The sequence below is a fragment of the Polyergus mexicanus genome, unplaced genomic scaffold, assembly GCF_030449975.1.
Source record: "Polyergus mexicanus isolate NDT 795.1 unplaced genomic scaffold, iyPolMexi1.0 SCAF_10, whole genome shotgun sequence".
Classification (NCBI taxonomy): Eukaryota; Metazoa; Arthropoda; class Insecta; order Hymenoptera; family Formicidae; genus Polyergus; species Polyergus mexicanus.
In genome coordinates this window covers 6,594,910-6,612,443 of record NW_027223330.1, presented here as the reverse complement: position 1 = coordinate 6,612,443, position 17,534 = coordinate 6,594,910, and the positions used below count along the sequence as shown (strand labels likewise).

Genomic DNA, 17,534 nt, shown 5'->3' with positions numbered 1-17,534 from the left:
AAATATAAATAAATATAATCCAATGCGCGCTGGGTGCCACATTAAATTACCGCGAGAAATAATGATGAAGAGAGCGGTAATAAACGTGCAATCTAATGACAATGCGTGTTTCGCGTGGTTTGTGGTCGCCGCTCTATATCCAGCTGAAGATCATGTTTATCGAGAATCTTCGTATCCTTATTACACGACAGTGCTGAATCTCCAGAATATTGAGTTTTCAGTGACTGTGAATCAAATTAAAAAATTCGAGCTTCTCAACGATATCTCAATCAATGTATATAGTATCGAGGAAAAGAACATTGTCCCGATACGTCTGAGTGAGCTGAAAAAAGGCAAACACATCAACCTGTTGTACGTGGAAGACAACAACGTTGGACATTTCGCGTGGATCAAGAATCTATCCCGCCTCGTGAGCTCGCAATTGAGTAAAAAAGAACACAAGAAATATATCTGCGATCGGTACGTATATATTGAATAAATTATATTACAGAAATATTTGAACAAAAATTAAAAATTATTTCTTTTACAGTTGTTTGCACTACTTTGATTCGAACGACAAGTTACAATCACATACGGTGGACTGTCGAGAGATGAACGAGTGCGCTATCCGATTACTGAGCGATAAGGATAAGTGGCTCGCGTTCAACAATTATAATCGGAAAGAACGGCTTCCTTTCGTCGTGTACGCCGATCTGGAGTGCGTTTTAGAGAAGACGGAGGAAGAGAGAAACTACCAACATCACAAAGTATTTAGCATAGCATATTATGTACATTGTTCGTACGATAATTCGTTATCCGCGTATCATTCTCGTCGCAATACCGATTGCATGTCATGGTTCGTCGAAGAACTAAAAAATTTAGCGCAACGTGTAAAAAGCATTTTATCAGCTAATGTCCCCATGGTAAATTTAACATCTGATGAATGGGAAAATTTTCATAGCGCGACACAATGCCACATTTGCGAGAAACCATTCGTACAAGACGATACACGCGTACGCGATCATTGCCATCTGACCGGGCGATACAGAGGTCCCGCGCATTCAAATTGCAATTTAAATTATATAAAGATTCTTTTTGCATTCCAATAGTTTTTCATAATTTATCCGGTTACGATGCACATTTTATTATCAAGGAAATAGCTATAGCGTTCGAAGGGGAAATTGAAATACTTCCGATAACAAAAGAAAAATATATATCATTTATGAAAAATGTTAAACTTGCCGAAGAGAAATCGGAAAATCATATTAAATTGTGTTTTATCGATTCGTATAAATTTCTTACAGCTAGTCTCGATAAATTGGCATCATTCTTGAATAAAGACAAACTCACAATTTTAAAATCTGAATTTCTAAATTTACCGAACGACGATTTCAATTTATTAACACGGAAGGGTACGAATATATTGACTGCGTCGACAGATTGCAAGATACGTGTTTACCACCGCGCGAATCATTTTACAGTTCCTTGACCGGTGACACGATATCTGAGAGCGCACGCCGAGAACGTGTGGTAGCGGTTCTCCATTCGAACGCTGGGCGAATATAGCGACTTGTATCTCAAAATTGATGTCTTGTTATTAGCAGACATTTTTGAAAATTTCCGCGAGAGTTGTATTAAAAGTTATGGGCTCGACCCCGCGTATTACTACACTCTTCCCGGATACACGTGGGACGCCATGTTGAAGCATACAAATATTACATTCGAATTGCTTACGGATATCGACATGGTTTTATTTATCGAACGCGGAATACGCAGTGGTTTGAGTCAATGTTCCAACAGATACGCACATGCTAATAACAAGTATATGCAGTCGTACGATCCATCGAAACCTTCAACGTATCTCACGTACTTTGATGTAAATAATTTGTACGGATGGGCAATGTGTCAACCCTTGCCCTATGCAGATTTTCGATGGGTCGACGACGTATCCGATTTTGATACATCATCGATCGCGCTCGATTCGCCTATAGGCTACATCCTTGAAGTCGATCTCGAATATCCGCAACGTGTTCACGATGCGCACACTGACCTACCGTTTTGCCCGACACGCGACAAACCACCTGGTAAGCGGCAGGATAAGCTGCTCGCAACCTTATACGATAAGAAACGTTACGTAATACATTACCGCAACCTGCAGCAATGCACGCGACACGGACTTCGCGTTACAAAAATACATCGAATATTACAGTTTTCGTAGTCTCCATGGCTTCGCAGTTATATCGAACTCAATACACAATTCCGAACACTCGCGAAAAATAATTTTGAAAAAAATTTATATAAATTAATGAATAATGCGGTATTTGGCAAAACGATGGAAAATGTGCGCAATCACGTTAATATTAAGCTCGTGACACATTGGGCTGGAAGATATGGCGCAGAGGCGATGATCGCAAAACCAAATTTTCATAGTAGAAGCGTGTTTTCGGAGAATCTGATCGCCATTGAATTGCGCAATCTCGAAGTGAAATTTAATAAACCAATCTACGTGGGTATGTGTATATTCGATATATCCAAGATATGTTTGTACGAGTTTCACCACGATTATATGATACCTATGTATCGAGAGAAATGTAAAGTCATGTACACCGACAGTCTCATATATCACATCGAGTGTGAAGACGTATATGAGAATATAAAGCGCAACGTCGACAGCGATACCAGCGATTATGCGGTGGACAATGTGTACGGTATACCGCTCGCGAATAAAAAGATACCGGGTTTAATGAAGGATAAAAATAATGGCGCCATCATGACCGAATTCGTCGGGCTTAGGGCAAAAATGTACGCGTTGCGAGTAGATGGTAAGAAAGACACGAAAAAGGTAAAAGGCGTCAAGAGTAACGTCGCGAGAACGATAACGTTCAACGATTACATGCGGTGTTTGAACGAAGAGATTGAAATGACGCGTCAACAGTCTTGTATAAGATCTAAATTACACGAAGTATACACTATTCGCGAGACAAAAATTGCTCTAAGTCCGTACGATGACAAGCGGTATATCGTACCCGAAACCACCGACATGCTACCGTGGGGACATTACAAAATACCGTTGTAAATAAAAATCATGTATTTTATTGTAAATAAAAAATTACGTATATTTATTGTAAATTAAAATTATATGTATATTTATTGTAAATTATATGTATATTTTATAAAGTTTACAATTTTGTTTATATTTGTAAAATATCTTGAATATTATGTATTATTGTTAATATATTTATAATGTATTATTTTTATGTATCCAAGAATTGTGCGTTGCATCAAATCCCAGCCATTTCACATAAACCTCGTCGCCTTTTTTGCGTATTACCTTTTCCACGAGATGTATGTCGGGATTAGCAACGCGTTGTAACTCGTATTCGTAAAATCCGCCGGCGACGGGATTTCCGCGCGAATCTTTGAGTACATAGGTCACGGGATTAGTTTTCTACACTTTAACGATTTTAAACACTTCGGTCGACCAATTTGGCGTGTAACCTTTGTCAAAGATGGTCTTGAATTTACTCACGCGTACCGGATCGCCTATACCCTCCCCCGCTCGGTTTCCCCTCGCCGGTTTCCCCCCCTCAGAGGACCATGGCTTAGAACCAGCCTAGCTATACTACTGATAATCTTATCGTAATACTTCTATGTACAGAATAATGAGACAAATCAATTAGTATAAAAAAAAAATTGTTTTTAAGAGAATTATTTACAATGTATTTTTTTAAACAATTATTTGTTTTTTTGGCACTAATTACTTTGTCTTATTATTCTGTACATAGAAGTATTACGGTAAAATTATCGAAAACTGAATATTTTACGAAATATTTTATTTTTTATATCAAAATATGTCAGATTAAAATAAAAAATAACTCAAAAAGTACTTAATGAAGAAATACTTTATTATAGTGCTTTGGAAAGCTCTTGATGTCAGCTACAAGAATACTAAATAAAAAATGGGGGTTTTTATTTAAGATTTTAAAGTTGACCTTCACATGACCTTCAAATAATTTTCCAAGGTCAAATAATTGTCACCGTCTTATGGCCCCCTCGAAACCAAACAACTTTTGTCTGAAACATTTTTCTCTTCCGGGCTTGGTTTTTGAGATATTCGACTAGATGTATTAAAATAGGCCACCCAGTATATATATTTATTTATTAATATCATATTACATAATTTTATAATGGATATATAGATTTATCTATATATCCATTATGCAATTAACAAATTTGTTTATAACAAATTACAATATTAGTAGTATTGCAATATTTATAGATCAACTATTTTCCCTCAAGATACCGCTTCGATCTTTTACTTAAACTTGTCACTGTCATTCTGCCAATTTATAACTATCATTCTATCAATTAGTTACACTGTAATCGCTTCATAATCGCTTCGTATCGAAAACTCTGATAAATTGCGCGATTGTACAATAAATAACATGTAATGTCATCTATTCCGCCAAATAAGGTAGCCAGTAGGCATTTAATTGGGTATTCAAATGATAGAGAGAACAAAAAGAGTAGAAAAAAAGAATAAGTGAGAGAGAAGTTTAGATGACGTTACTAGCCAATTTATTTATTTCGCACATGCACTCTCCGTTTTGGCCAACACAAAATCGGAAGAGTTGCGCTACTGTATATATAGGGTATCCGAAAATTCGCGAAAGTAGAGGGTGTTATTCTAAACAGAAAAGTCTTATATTATTTTGCGATTTTCTCAATATTTAAGAAAATATTAATTGTAAAAAATCAACCAACGAAGTGGCGCGAGAAACTCGCGGCGCGAAGACGCCTGCCACTGTCATTTGATACTAGGCCCGCGGCGAAGGAGTGGGAGGACGCGTATTACGTATGTAATTCTTTCGTTTGTCATAGCGAAGCGCGCTTTCAAAGCGCTCCTGCCACTTCTTCGCCGCAGGCCTAATATCAAGTGAGTGGAAGGAGTCTTCGCGCCGCGAGTTTCTCGCGGCACTTCGTTGACTAATCTTTACAACTAATATTTTTTTAAATATTGAGAAAATCGCAAAATGGTACAGGACTTTTCTGTTCAGAATAACACTCTCTACCTTTCCTTGAAGGGTGTTGCGCGAATTGTCGGACACCCTGTATATTGTGGCTTGATATTATTCAATATACAATATAAAGATGTTTGCTTTTGTTGTTATAAACATTCGCACATTGTACCGGAGATGATGTTTCTAGCAACGAACGGCATAATATCACGGGGCGAGAATATTATATAACCATACCAACATATTGTATATAATTTTGACTTTATAATATAAAATATTTATATCATAATATTTATAAAAAAAATGTCTTGTTTTTACTATTTATAAAATTTATATATTTTTCTATATTTTTATTATATTATTACATCAGTCTGTGTATTTCATCCCTACGAGTCGTCTGCAAATCTTGAAGTTGCTGTACCCGTTTCTAAAAGATGTTACCCGTTACTAAGAGTTGTTGTAAAACAATGGCGGATATCTTGAGAGTGTTCGGCCATCTTAGAATCTCGCGTCGGTGGTGATTCCGATCGGACGGATTGACGGATTACGAAACTATCTGTTCTGTGCTTTGTGCTCTGCGTTCTAAACTGTTATTAATGTTCCGCTTGTTCTTTTTAATAAGTGTTTTTTATTTACGTTGCGGTACGCGAGTGCCAGTTGTGTATCGCGCGTGTTCGTGTAAAATCGATTTCGATCCGCGGACGCAACAATATATTAAATTTTTTTTATCCTTGCGATTTTTATAAGTTTAGTTTTTACAAATAATTATTAAATATATTTAAAATAACTTAAACGAATAATTTCTTTAAAAAAATAGCCGCACTCAACACGTTGAAACCAGCGGATATTGCCGAGGTAAAAACCATGAAAAGTCCCCCGGAAGTCATCAAACTGGTAATGGCTGCTATATGCGTGATGATGAACGTAGCACCAATTAAAAGTGAAGATCCAATCACTGGGGGAAAGATTTTTGATTATTGGACGCCCAGCAAAAAGTTACTGGGTGACATTAAGTTCTTGGATTCTCTGCGACAATACGACAAAGATAACATTCCAGAATATATAATACAGGTATGAACATTGAATTAAACACAAAATAAATAATTTTTTAATGCTGTTTTAAAATAATACATATCCCGTTAAATCAAATCAAGAGACACGAGAGTGTTTATCGTCAAATTACGCGCAATAGCAAGACAGATCATGTATCTACGCTCGCGCTCCAATTGCGAATATTGTAAATTATCGAACAAGGAAATTATCAGAATTTCCGCCCTCTAATTTGATATATATTGTAGTACTATCCTTCCAATCTAATCAAATAAACCACTTGATGTAACTTTTAAAATAATAGTAATAATAAAAATGGAATAATGGAAGTCGTCTACGAAGATTCGCCTATGAAATTCAGACTGAGTCCATTGTGCCCCCCCTACTAATTGACCTCTTGCTAGGTAAGACCCGCTTTCCTCTAAAAGAGGAGCAGGCTTTTAACCAGAAGTCGTCCTATTTGCTCGGGCCTGCCGGGTGGGAATATGAAGGCTCGTCTCCTCCTCTTCCTCATATAGTCTACAATCGGGTGTATGGCTAACCCAATTTGTGCATATGATAATTGAGGACGTCGTGACTTGTCAGCATCTGCACTATCAGCCTGGCGTCCCCTTTTCCCAATGAACTTATGCTTCTTGCCAGGTCCTTCCCGGGTAAATCTTTTAATAAAACCTAGGCATTTAGTCTTGGTTTCTCTCCGCAGCCAATCTCTGATCAATCCTATTTAGATAATAAAGTATCCCCAAGGCCGGTTTCCAGCATCTTTGCTTCCGATTTCGGTTTTGCTAGCTAATCTTCTTACCTTTGATCCCTGAACACCCAGAGATTCATACCTTGATGATGTCGTCTTCTCTCATTAACTCTTCTAAGGCACATTTGTAGCTGCAGACGTGAGGTAAAAACCGGAGCACCAAGCTTCTTAAGCACCGCTATTCGAATAGATTTCCGATAATAGAGGAAGTACGTGTTCATTCTGGAGCCAACCGTAAACCAAATGTCCCCGTTCTGAGGTATCAGCCTCTACGACCTCTTTCATTCTTCACGTCCAGGAAAGTACACTTTATATTACTTTTCAAGAGCACGGACTGTTGACATTTTATTATATCCCATTCGGAAGATCATATCAGATAGAGTGTTTTCAGGGAGCCTTGTGTGTCTAACATCAGCGCTCCATCTTTATTCACATCTCAAACGCAGCCGCATCTGCCGCCAGCACCACCTGATGAAGTTGTACAAGGCTTAACAGCATCTCCATGCTATGCCGCCATTGACATGGGCTGCATAGGATCCAGAACTTCTCTCCAAATTAAAGCCCTGACATGCTTAAACGCCACTTTGGCTAAATTGCTCTATACTCTAGGCCACTATATCACTGACACATACAGTAGTCTGCAACGGAGTGTAGAGCTAGTAAATTAGTTTTGCTCTAGGACTTTAAATCTGACCAAAAGTTCTTCTACATATGCAGATATTCTTACATATGTTATCAAGATACTTCTTCCAAAATAATTCTTATCTAGGGCATATTTAAAATGGAAATGGCATTTTGCATTTTCTGTTTTAATTAAATGCTTTTTTGGTAAACCATTTCTATTTTACATTTGGAATGGAAATATCTATACATTTAACCATTTGTAAAATGGGTAAATGATTTTTTTTAGTGCATAAGAGGAATCAAGTCTGGTGATTGGCCGAGACACAATTTCTTCTATGCCAGAGAGAGAGAGAGAGAGAGAGAGAGAGAGAGAGAGAGAGAGAGAGAGAGAGAGACAGACAGACAGACAGACAGACAGACAGACATATAAATCTCTTTGAGAAATGCAGGAAGTTTCCGTTGACATAGCCTCATTATATCGGCTGTGTAGTCAGTGTAGTGTATTGTGTCCGCAGTTTTGCAGTTGAAAATGACAAGCAATCAAGAGGATAATGATATCAAAGAAAACAAAAATGCAAATTACATGAAAGTTAATTTAAAACAATACCCCTAATATTAGATGAGACATTTTTCAAAATCATTCCAACCGAATCCGAAAATGTACAAGGAGAATGTACAACATGTAAATGTAGAATAAAAGGTCGAATTGGTTTAACCACGAATTTTTTGAACCAGTTGAAGGTAAATATTTTCGCATCGTTTTCATTAATATTATTAACCTTATATATTGGGTGTGTGAATAAGTTCTCGCCGTTTCACCATTAGATGGCGGTATAAAAATTGTGTATGTATAGTTTAAGATGGTGACGCATCTATATTGAAGTACTATAACCTAGCTTTAAAATCAGTGCGTGTCATTCCGCTAAAGTATAAACAACATTTTTTTTTCGTAGCGTGAAACATGTCAAATTTTGTGCCTACGAAACCGTATTTGCGGAGAATTTTACTGCACTACTTTATTCAAAAAAAATCTGCAGCTGAAGCACATAGAATCCTTATGGTGATAGGAGACTTATGGTGATCATGCTCTGTCGGAAAGAACATGCAGAGATTGGTTTAATCGCTTCAAAAATGATGATTTTGATGTTGAAGATAGAGAACGCAGTGGTGCACCAAAAAGTTTAAAGACGAAGAATTGGAAACATTACTTGATGAAGATCCATGTCAGACGCAATCTGAAGTTGCAAAATCATTAGGAGTTGATCGAACAACAGTTTCGAAACGTCTAACAGCATTGGGAATGATACAAAAGGAAGGGTCTTGGGTGCCTTACGACTTGAAGCCGAGAGATGTGGAAAGACGTCTTTTCGCGTGTGAACAGCTGCTCCAACGGCAAAAAAGAAAAGATTTCTTACATCGTATCATGACTGGCGATGAAAAGTGGATACACTACGATAACCCGAAGCGTAGAAAATCGTGGGTTGAGCTCGGCCAAGCAGTAGCATCGACACCAAAGCGGAATATCCACGGTTCCAAACTCTTGCTCTGCATTTGGTGGGATCAGCTGGGCGTAGTATATTATGGGCTGCTCCAACCCAACTAAATCATCACAGGAGATCTCTATCGACGGCAATTGATGCGTTTGAGCCGAGCATTGAAGGAAAAACGGCCGTAATACAACGAGAGACACGATAAGGTGATTTTGCAGCACGACAACGTTCGGCCGCATGTCGCATCAGCGGTCAAAACCTACCTAGAAACGCTGAAATGGGAGGTCCTACCCCACCCGCCGTACTTTCCAGACATTGCCCCTTCTGATTACCACGTATTCCGATCGATGACTCATGGCCTGGCTGAGCAGCACTTCATTTCTTATGAAGATACCAAAAAATGGGTCGATTCGTGGATAGCCTCTAAAGACGTGTCGTTTTCTCGACGTGGAATTCAAATGCTGCCAGAAAGATGGAAAAAAGTAGTGGCTAGCGATGGGCAATACTTTAATTGACTTGCTTTTTTATTACTTTTTTTAAATAAAGGATTTATTTCCACAAAAAACGGCGAGAACTTATTCACACACCCATATATATATATATATATATATATATATATATATATATATGTATATCGTATATAAGTCTAGGTTATAGGTCAATAAGTTGTTAAGTTAATCTAATACAAAGTATATATTAATCTGCGGGTGTATTAAAAGTAGAAATATGGTAAAAATATGATTTTTTCTTTATATGCAGACGAAAGGTCACTCCATACAGGAATATAAAGAATATAAAAATAAGCAGTCCAAGAATCCACGAAAAAAGCCTTATCATAATAATAATGTACAAATTGGAGTACCTGGCATTACTATAACTACAATGGAGAAGAAGCAGCGGCAGTTTTCTTTGAACGTGTGCAGCGCATTTTCTCGAAATAGTCAACAAGTTGCAGATGATCTCATCACTTCCTTCGTTGTGGAGACAATGTCTCCAATGGATATCGTAGAACATCAGACGTTTAAAAACCTTATATGTGGTAATATAGCGCTTAACCCTGTAACGCGGTCACCTCGCTCGACGCTCGGATCGGCTCGTCGGTGTCCGGGTTCGAGAGGAGGGGAGACTCAAGCTTACGAAACACAATAGACGTAGAAAAGATAGTTTATTTAAATAAAGATATGTACAAAGTAGCGTGCAGGGCCAGGCGATGTTGGTCAGCGTGCGGTCGGCAGAAAGCTGGTGTCAGGTGCGGGTGTGCAAAGCGGTACGCGACGAGAAACGCAAGGCGGTACGCGGCGAGAAACGCAAAGCGGTACGCGGCAAGAAAACGCGGCTTAATCGCGATGGTGCGGCTTTATTTACAGACGAACTTAAGATTACGGCGCGGTTATAACTAGCAGGCTCTTAGGTCTAGCAGGCTTATTTCTAGCGGACTTATTATTAACAGGCTTTTACTACGACGCGGTTAGAACTAGCGGACTTATGACTAACGGTCTTAAGGCTACGACGCGATATCTACAGGTGGCTTATTACTACGGTTAGGCTAGGTAGGTGGGTATTGCCGACAGGCCCGAGTGTCACGTCGGGTCCGGCCTTGGCAACGGAAACCGGCGAAACCCGGCAGGGCTAAGAGAAACCTTAGCCCGAGGAGCGGTGACAGGAGCCGGCGAAACCCGACAGGGCTAAGAGAAACCTTAGCCCGAGGAGCGGTGACAGGAGCCGGCGAAACCCGACAGGGCTAAGAGAAACCTTAGCCCGAGGAGGTAGTAAGTACTGGTCAGGTCGGTGTCGGGAGCTGGATGTCGGGATAGGATCTGGTCCCGATGCCTCGGCCGGCCGGGCTTATATACCCGGCCGGGGCCTCCCACTATACTGTCGGCCCAAGAGTGGGGTCGATTCCGCGTGGGGACCGTGAGCGAGATACGGCGAGTCGAGAGCGAGAGCGTATGCCCGGCGAGATAGCGCGCCTAGTGTGAGCGGGATGGTGCGTGTGGCATGCGTGTGAGCGAGAGAGCGTGCGCGGTGGTTGTGCGAGCGGGATAGGTAGAATAGGGTAGAGTAAGCGAGGCAGATATGTTATGGTATGTACATATATATATTTCGCCGTAGTAACGGCCCTGCCGTTACAACCCAATTATTTATATTCATTTATACAATCTGTATTCATTAATTTTTTTCACATGTTCATTTTTCAGTAATGAATTAATCTAATTTATATTGTTGTTGGGTTATATTTATTATTATTTTTATTAATATTGTTGATGAATTAATTTCTCAGGTGTCAATAAGCTGACAAATTCTGTTATCATAATGACAAAAAAGATGTTACAGTCAAAGGTGAATACCAAGTACATAACCATGCTACAACATCTGACAGAAACTTTGGAACGAAGTAAGTACGTATATACTACAGCTGATATTTGGTCGTCCTCAAAAAGGAGTTTCCTTGGTATAACTGCTCACTGGGTAAGATTTATATCTATTATCTTTATCTATAATAATGCATAATGCAAACTGAAAGCTACGTTTGATTTGTTATGTTAGGAGAATTGGTTCTTTCATGAAGTTTTATGAAATTTGTTGTACCGGCAATTATTCGGTAATACTTCGATCTGTTGTATTCAAATTTTTACTGAAGATAAAATATTATCAGAAATTATATTTATCATTTTGTATAATTATATATGACTTTGTGGATTAGATACAGAGAAGAATAAGGAAAAATTTTTTTGTGTAACGAGTTTTTATTAATTAGTTAATATCTTTGTTTCGTTAATATTTTGTTTAAATGTTTGTTTCTTTTACAGATAAACGCAAGTTTTCAGAGGGAAAGTGAGGCTTCGGCTTGTCGCAGATTTAAGGGTAAGCACTCTTACAACAAGATTGGTGAAATGATTCATGATATACATTGTGAATTTAAACTTGATGCAAAAAAAATTGTGAAAGTAACAATGGACAATGCGTCAAACATGGTGAAAGGTTTTCAACGTTCAGTCAGAACAATCAAACAATCTATTTGGATAACAACAACAATGATGATTCAGATGATGATTTCGTTATACAAGGCATAACTGAGATCAAGAGAATTGCGAGTGAATCCGGTTCCATGTCCGAAATATTTCTACTTGTACATTAGCGCTGTGTGAGTTATACATTAAATCTGTTAGCCATGGTGGACATCAAAACTGCATTAACAGTCCGTATTTGGAAACAATGAAGGAAGCTATACTTGGTCCCATGCTCTGCCATATGGAATTTAACATCTCGATCTTCTAAAGCTGTTGAGACATATGTCGCTATTACAGGAAAGGCCTTATCATCACCTTGTGTCACTCGTTGGAACTTAACTTTCGATTGCTTAAATGATCTTATTACAGTCAAACAATTCCTTGGTACTGTTTGTGATGCACTTGAATTGCCAAAATTCAAGGACAGTGACTTGGAATTCTTAGCAGAATACATTGAATGCGTCAAACCAATCACGGAAGCTTTAAATAAGCTACAAGGCGAAAAAAATTGTTTTGATGGCGAACTTTTACCAGTTCTGCTGCATACGCAAAAGAAATTACAAAAACTACAACTCCGGCATTTAAAATACAGTGCGAAATTAGTAATCGTGCTATTAGAGGATTTAAGTAAAAAATTCAGTAATTACTTTGATTTTTCCTACCAAATAAACGATGCTATTTTAGCAGCTGTTAGCCATCTGTTCTTTAAGTTACGTTGGGTACCAAAAGAAAGAAAAGTTGAAGAAATTGTTCAAAGAATTGCTTGTTAACGAAGCTGAATCTTTATTAATCCATATGTCAAAAACTCGAAATGATTCAATGAATGTATCCGAAGCCACACGCAGTAAAAGCTTTTCTACTTTTGAAGGGGGATCATCTCTGGATGAAAGTGTTGCAAACACCTCCGTTAAAAATACGATTGAACTGCAATGCTTGCAGTATTTGCAAAATGAAGGTACACATTTGGACTCGCTTAATGCATTTCCTACGATTAAAGAAGTTTTTATAAAATATAATACTGCGCTCCCATTGTCTGCGCTAGTAGAACGCTTATTTTCGTATGAGAGTATGATTATGCGATCTAATCGTCGAAGCATGTACGATGAAATCTTTGAAAAACAATTGTTGCTTAAATTAAACAGCGTGCTTATCAAATAAAACTATAAAATGTATGAATACCCAAATAAATTGCATTTACTAAGAAAATCATTTTGTATTTGAAAATTATTTAAAATATCTATTTACCCAATTTATATTTAAAATGGATTGGAAAAACCTGTTTCATATTTTGCATTTTAAATACATTTTTTAAAGTATTTTACATTTAACATTTTAAATGCAATTCAGAAAGCATTTCACCCAACCCTGTTCATATATTACTTAAATTTTTTATTTCCTAATCTCTCCTAAGCATTTCAAAGAATAACTGTTTTGCATTTACAACAACAATCGTTTTACAAAATAAAATACTATCATCACTTTGAAACACGAAAAAGAAGTCTATTTTTGAGAATTTTTGGGGGGAAAATGGTAATAGCAATTGAAAATCTGTAAAAAGGTATTTGTTCTATTGTACATATTTTAAAATACACAAATTGAATTTTTATTTATATTTTTCGAATAAAAAGATGTCATTATAGCGGATCTTTGTAGACGATTCTTTGGCGAGAGTCAAATCGACGTGCAAAATTTCTCTGTCACAGTTGGACCTAGAACAAAAAACAAAAAATTTTTATTTTCTATATAATATTTACTAAAGAAATATATAGGGATTTTACGAAATATCAGTTTTTATGAAAATGGTGAAAGTTTGAAAAAGTGTCATTTTTCAACAAAAAAATTTGCTATAAAAATAGCCGTAAAAAACAATTTTCGTTATTTTTCAAAACCCCTACATATTTCTTTAGATAATTGATTTACAAAGATCTTCTCAAAATTTTAAATCAATCAAATAAAAATTGGGGAAGTTATACTGCACGCCAATTTCAAAAAGGTTATTTCAAAAAAAATGTGTTTAAAGTTTTACATAGTAATATTTCGTATACAGCGTGGACCAGTAACTCTTGCCACCTCGAATATCTTCGAGTCTAGAACAATTATAAAAAATTTTTCATACAAAAATTTTATAGTTTTAAAGGGGCCATCGAATGGTGGCAATACAGTCCATCGGGGTGACGGCGCTTCGGAGATCTTAAGGTCAACTCCACTTTTTCAAATAGAACCCCCTATTTTTCATTGCATATTCTTCTAGCTTACCTTGAGAACATTTCAAAATACTATGTAATGTTCCGCTTTCGACGGACTAGGACAGCTCGGTCGGGATCCTGGATTCGTAAAAGGGGTATCGAGATACGAACGTACAGTTGTGTAGTTGTAACGAAGAGATTTATTGTATTAGAAAGCGTATGTGTGATGTACAATGAGTGGGTGACTGTACGAGATATGAATGGGCGCGCTTGTATGTATGAAATATGTGTGAGATCGCCGAAATATAAACTATACGTAGGTGCGTGTATGTGCGTGAAATGCGAGCGGGTGTGCCTGTATTATACAATTATGTCGGTGCGTGAATGTATACTGCGTGGTAAATGTACACGGGTGGCGCGTGGTTAATTCGAGTGCGGGATACTGCATATAATGCAGCGCAGTTACTTTCCTGCCGTCTTCGAGATTCGAATTATCGATTATAAATCGCGCGGCGCGGATTTGACAGGCGCCGCTAGCTATCGGGCCGAGGATTGTGCAGGCGGTAATTTCGGTAACTACGGTGGGCGATCCCTTAACGCGTAGGGATGGAGGTATTGATCCCTGCGCGTCGGTCGGTGTCACAGTAGGGATGCGGGTCATCTCTCAGCGCGGAACTTATCACTCCGTACCGATGGCGAGTTTGGTGTGTCGATGGCATTCGACTGTGAGTCTCGTAATGCGCGCGGATTTTATTATTGTCGGTTTAGCGGAATCGCGATATGGATTTGCTCGGATTCAGGAGCATGGCGGTTGACGGGTACGCCTGTCCGTGGCGGAGAACTTCTCTTCACGTGAATGTTACCGGTTCACGCAGATGGTCGGAAATCTGCGAGGTGTCGAGAACGCTCGGCGGGGTCGAATACGCCCGATCCCGTTTGCCTCTAATAAGTATTTGACAGGACTGCTCGTGCGAGATGCCGCAAACTCTCGGCGGAGGCTGGGTACCCCCAACCCCGTTTTCTCTCTCGTAGGAGCTTTGTGAGGATTTAGGATATTCTCTAGGCGTCCTACTGACTCTGGCGGATCGGAAGAGCTGGACTCGATAGATGAAAACGCGCTTTATTTATACGGTTTTTCGGTGCGCGCGTCTGCGTAATTCGTCTATTGTTTTACCGGTATTTTTGTCATAGAACCGGCGCGCGCAACTCGAGTGTTTTCGGTATCGGTCGATCGATACCCGAGTGCGTCACCGACTTTTGACGATTACGCGCGCTTAACGGCAGTTAGATGTTTACGCGTTTTGTCTATCGTTTAAAAATGGACGCTCAGCGCATCCGCTTTTTTTGCCCGACTGGTGTTTGTCGGACGGCGCACTTCCAGCGAATCGGCGGCCGGTAACGATGGAGGGTAACGCTGGGGTGCATCGTTACAATTATAATAAAGTATTTTTTCATTAAATACTTTTTGAGTGTTATTTTATATCTTAATCTGATATTTTGATATAAAAATGATATTTTGATAATTCTAATATTTTGATATAAAAATGATATTTTGATAATTCTAATATTTTGATATAAAAATTAAAATATCTCGTAAAATATTTAGTTTTCGATAATCTTACCGTAATACTTTTATGTATAGAATAATGAGACAAATCAATTAGTGTAAAGAAAAAACAAATAATTGTTTAAAAAAAAAATATTGTAAATAATTACATACTTTTTCTTAAACACAATTATTTTTTTATACTAATTGATTTGTCTCATTATTATGTACATAAAAGTTTTATGGTAAAATTATCGGAAACTAAATATTTTATGAGATATTTTAATTTTTATATCAAAATATGTCAGACTAAAATAACTCAAAAAGTACTTAATGAAAAAATACTTTAATATAGTGTTTTACAAAGCTCTCGAGGTAAATAATAAGAATGAATTAAAATAGGGAGTTCTATTTGACAAAGTGGAGTTGACCTTGAGATCTCCGAAACGCCGCCACTACGACGAACTGTTACCACCATCGATGGCCTCTTCGAAACTATAAAACTTTTGTAGGAAAAAATTTTTCGTAACTTTTCTAGATTCGAAGATATTCGAGTGAGTCTCGATTGCGCACATTACCGATCGGATACGACAATATTTTCCAATAGGACACAGACCCAATCGGACACAGGCTCGATCGAACACAGTCCCGATCGGACACAGGCACAATTGAACAATTCCGATCGGACACATATTGTTGCAATTGGACACCGACCGGACGCAGTCCTCATCGCGAAGCTAGGTCCACCCTACATATGTTGTGTGGATGGCAAAATGTATGCGTGATCACAATGGGTTTCGCCCCCCCCGCCCCTAGAGAGCGGCTCCACTATCAGAAAATTAGACACATAGGTTTGCGTTGAACCTCGCTTCGTGTGAAAAGTTGTAAACCTATGTAGCACCTTACTTCGCATTAAAAAGTATATGTATAGAGGCAGTATGTTCCACCTCTCCCCAACAGGGGGGGCTTCAGAGTGGCCTTCACTTGGACACAGTACAATTGGACACGGTGCAAATGGACACGTTACAAATGGATACGAGATTGTGCACACGGTTCAATTGGACACAGTGCATTTGGACACAGTAATTTTGGATACAGTAGCTTCTGGACACGTAAGAAAATACGCATCGTTTACTTGGACACCGCTCACTTGGACATTGTTCATTTGGACACCGTTCGTTTGGACACAGAAAGACGCGCACCGTTCATTTGGACACCGTTCGTTTGGACATCGTTATTTGCCCATCGTTCGTTTGGACACCGTTCATTTGCCCACCGTTCGTTTGGACACCGTTCATTTGCCCACTGTTCGTTTGGACACCGTTCATTTGTCCACCGTTCGTTTGGACACCGTTCATTTGCCCACCGTTCGTTTGGACACCGTTCATTTGTACACAGAAACATGCGCACTGTTTGTTTGAATATGTAACAGATGGAGAGAAATAAAAATCATTTTGGGAAAATATAATCAGTATTCTTATAACACTTTATACTGGTAAATCTATGTAAAATATGAAATCGTGAAAAGGAGATACATTTGAAGGTTATAATATCTGTCAAAATAAAATATATTCATACTTATATATCTCTGATACTGATGTCATTAATTTTACATTGCTTTTAACACTTTGTTTAGCCTTTCGCATATTTGGATGTCATGCATGGATACAGTGGGTTCCGCCCCCCCTGCGGGGGGGCTCCACTTCCGGAAGATATAACCTAACCCAAACCTATTTCTTATTTAAAACAAAAATTTGGTGTGGATTACGTCGTATAACTTAAATCAAATTTTGGTGTCCAAACGAACGGTGTCCAAACGAACGGTGGGCAAATGAACGGTGTCCAAACGAACGGTGGGCAAATGAACGGTGTCCAAACG

The 17,534-nt window shown here is 38.4% G+C and overlaps 1 protein-coding gene across 1 annotated transcript in view; it reads left to right on the top strand.

Moving 5' to 3' along the window:
- The window catches only part of Dhc62b (Dynein heavy chain at 62B), a 962,114-nt gene that overhangs the window by 623,683 nt on the left and 320,897 nt on the right, over nucleotides 1–17,534 (top strand). Inside the window, exon 26 of the mRNA XM_070302893.1 lies at nucleotides 5,815–6,068. Coding sequence (XP_070158994.1) covers nucleotides 5,815–6,068 — 254 coding nt within the window. The remainder of the gene's footprint in view (nucleotides 1–5,814; nucleotides 6,069–17,534) is intronic.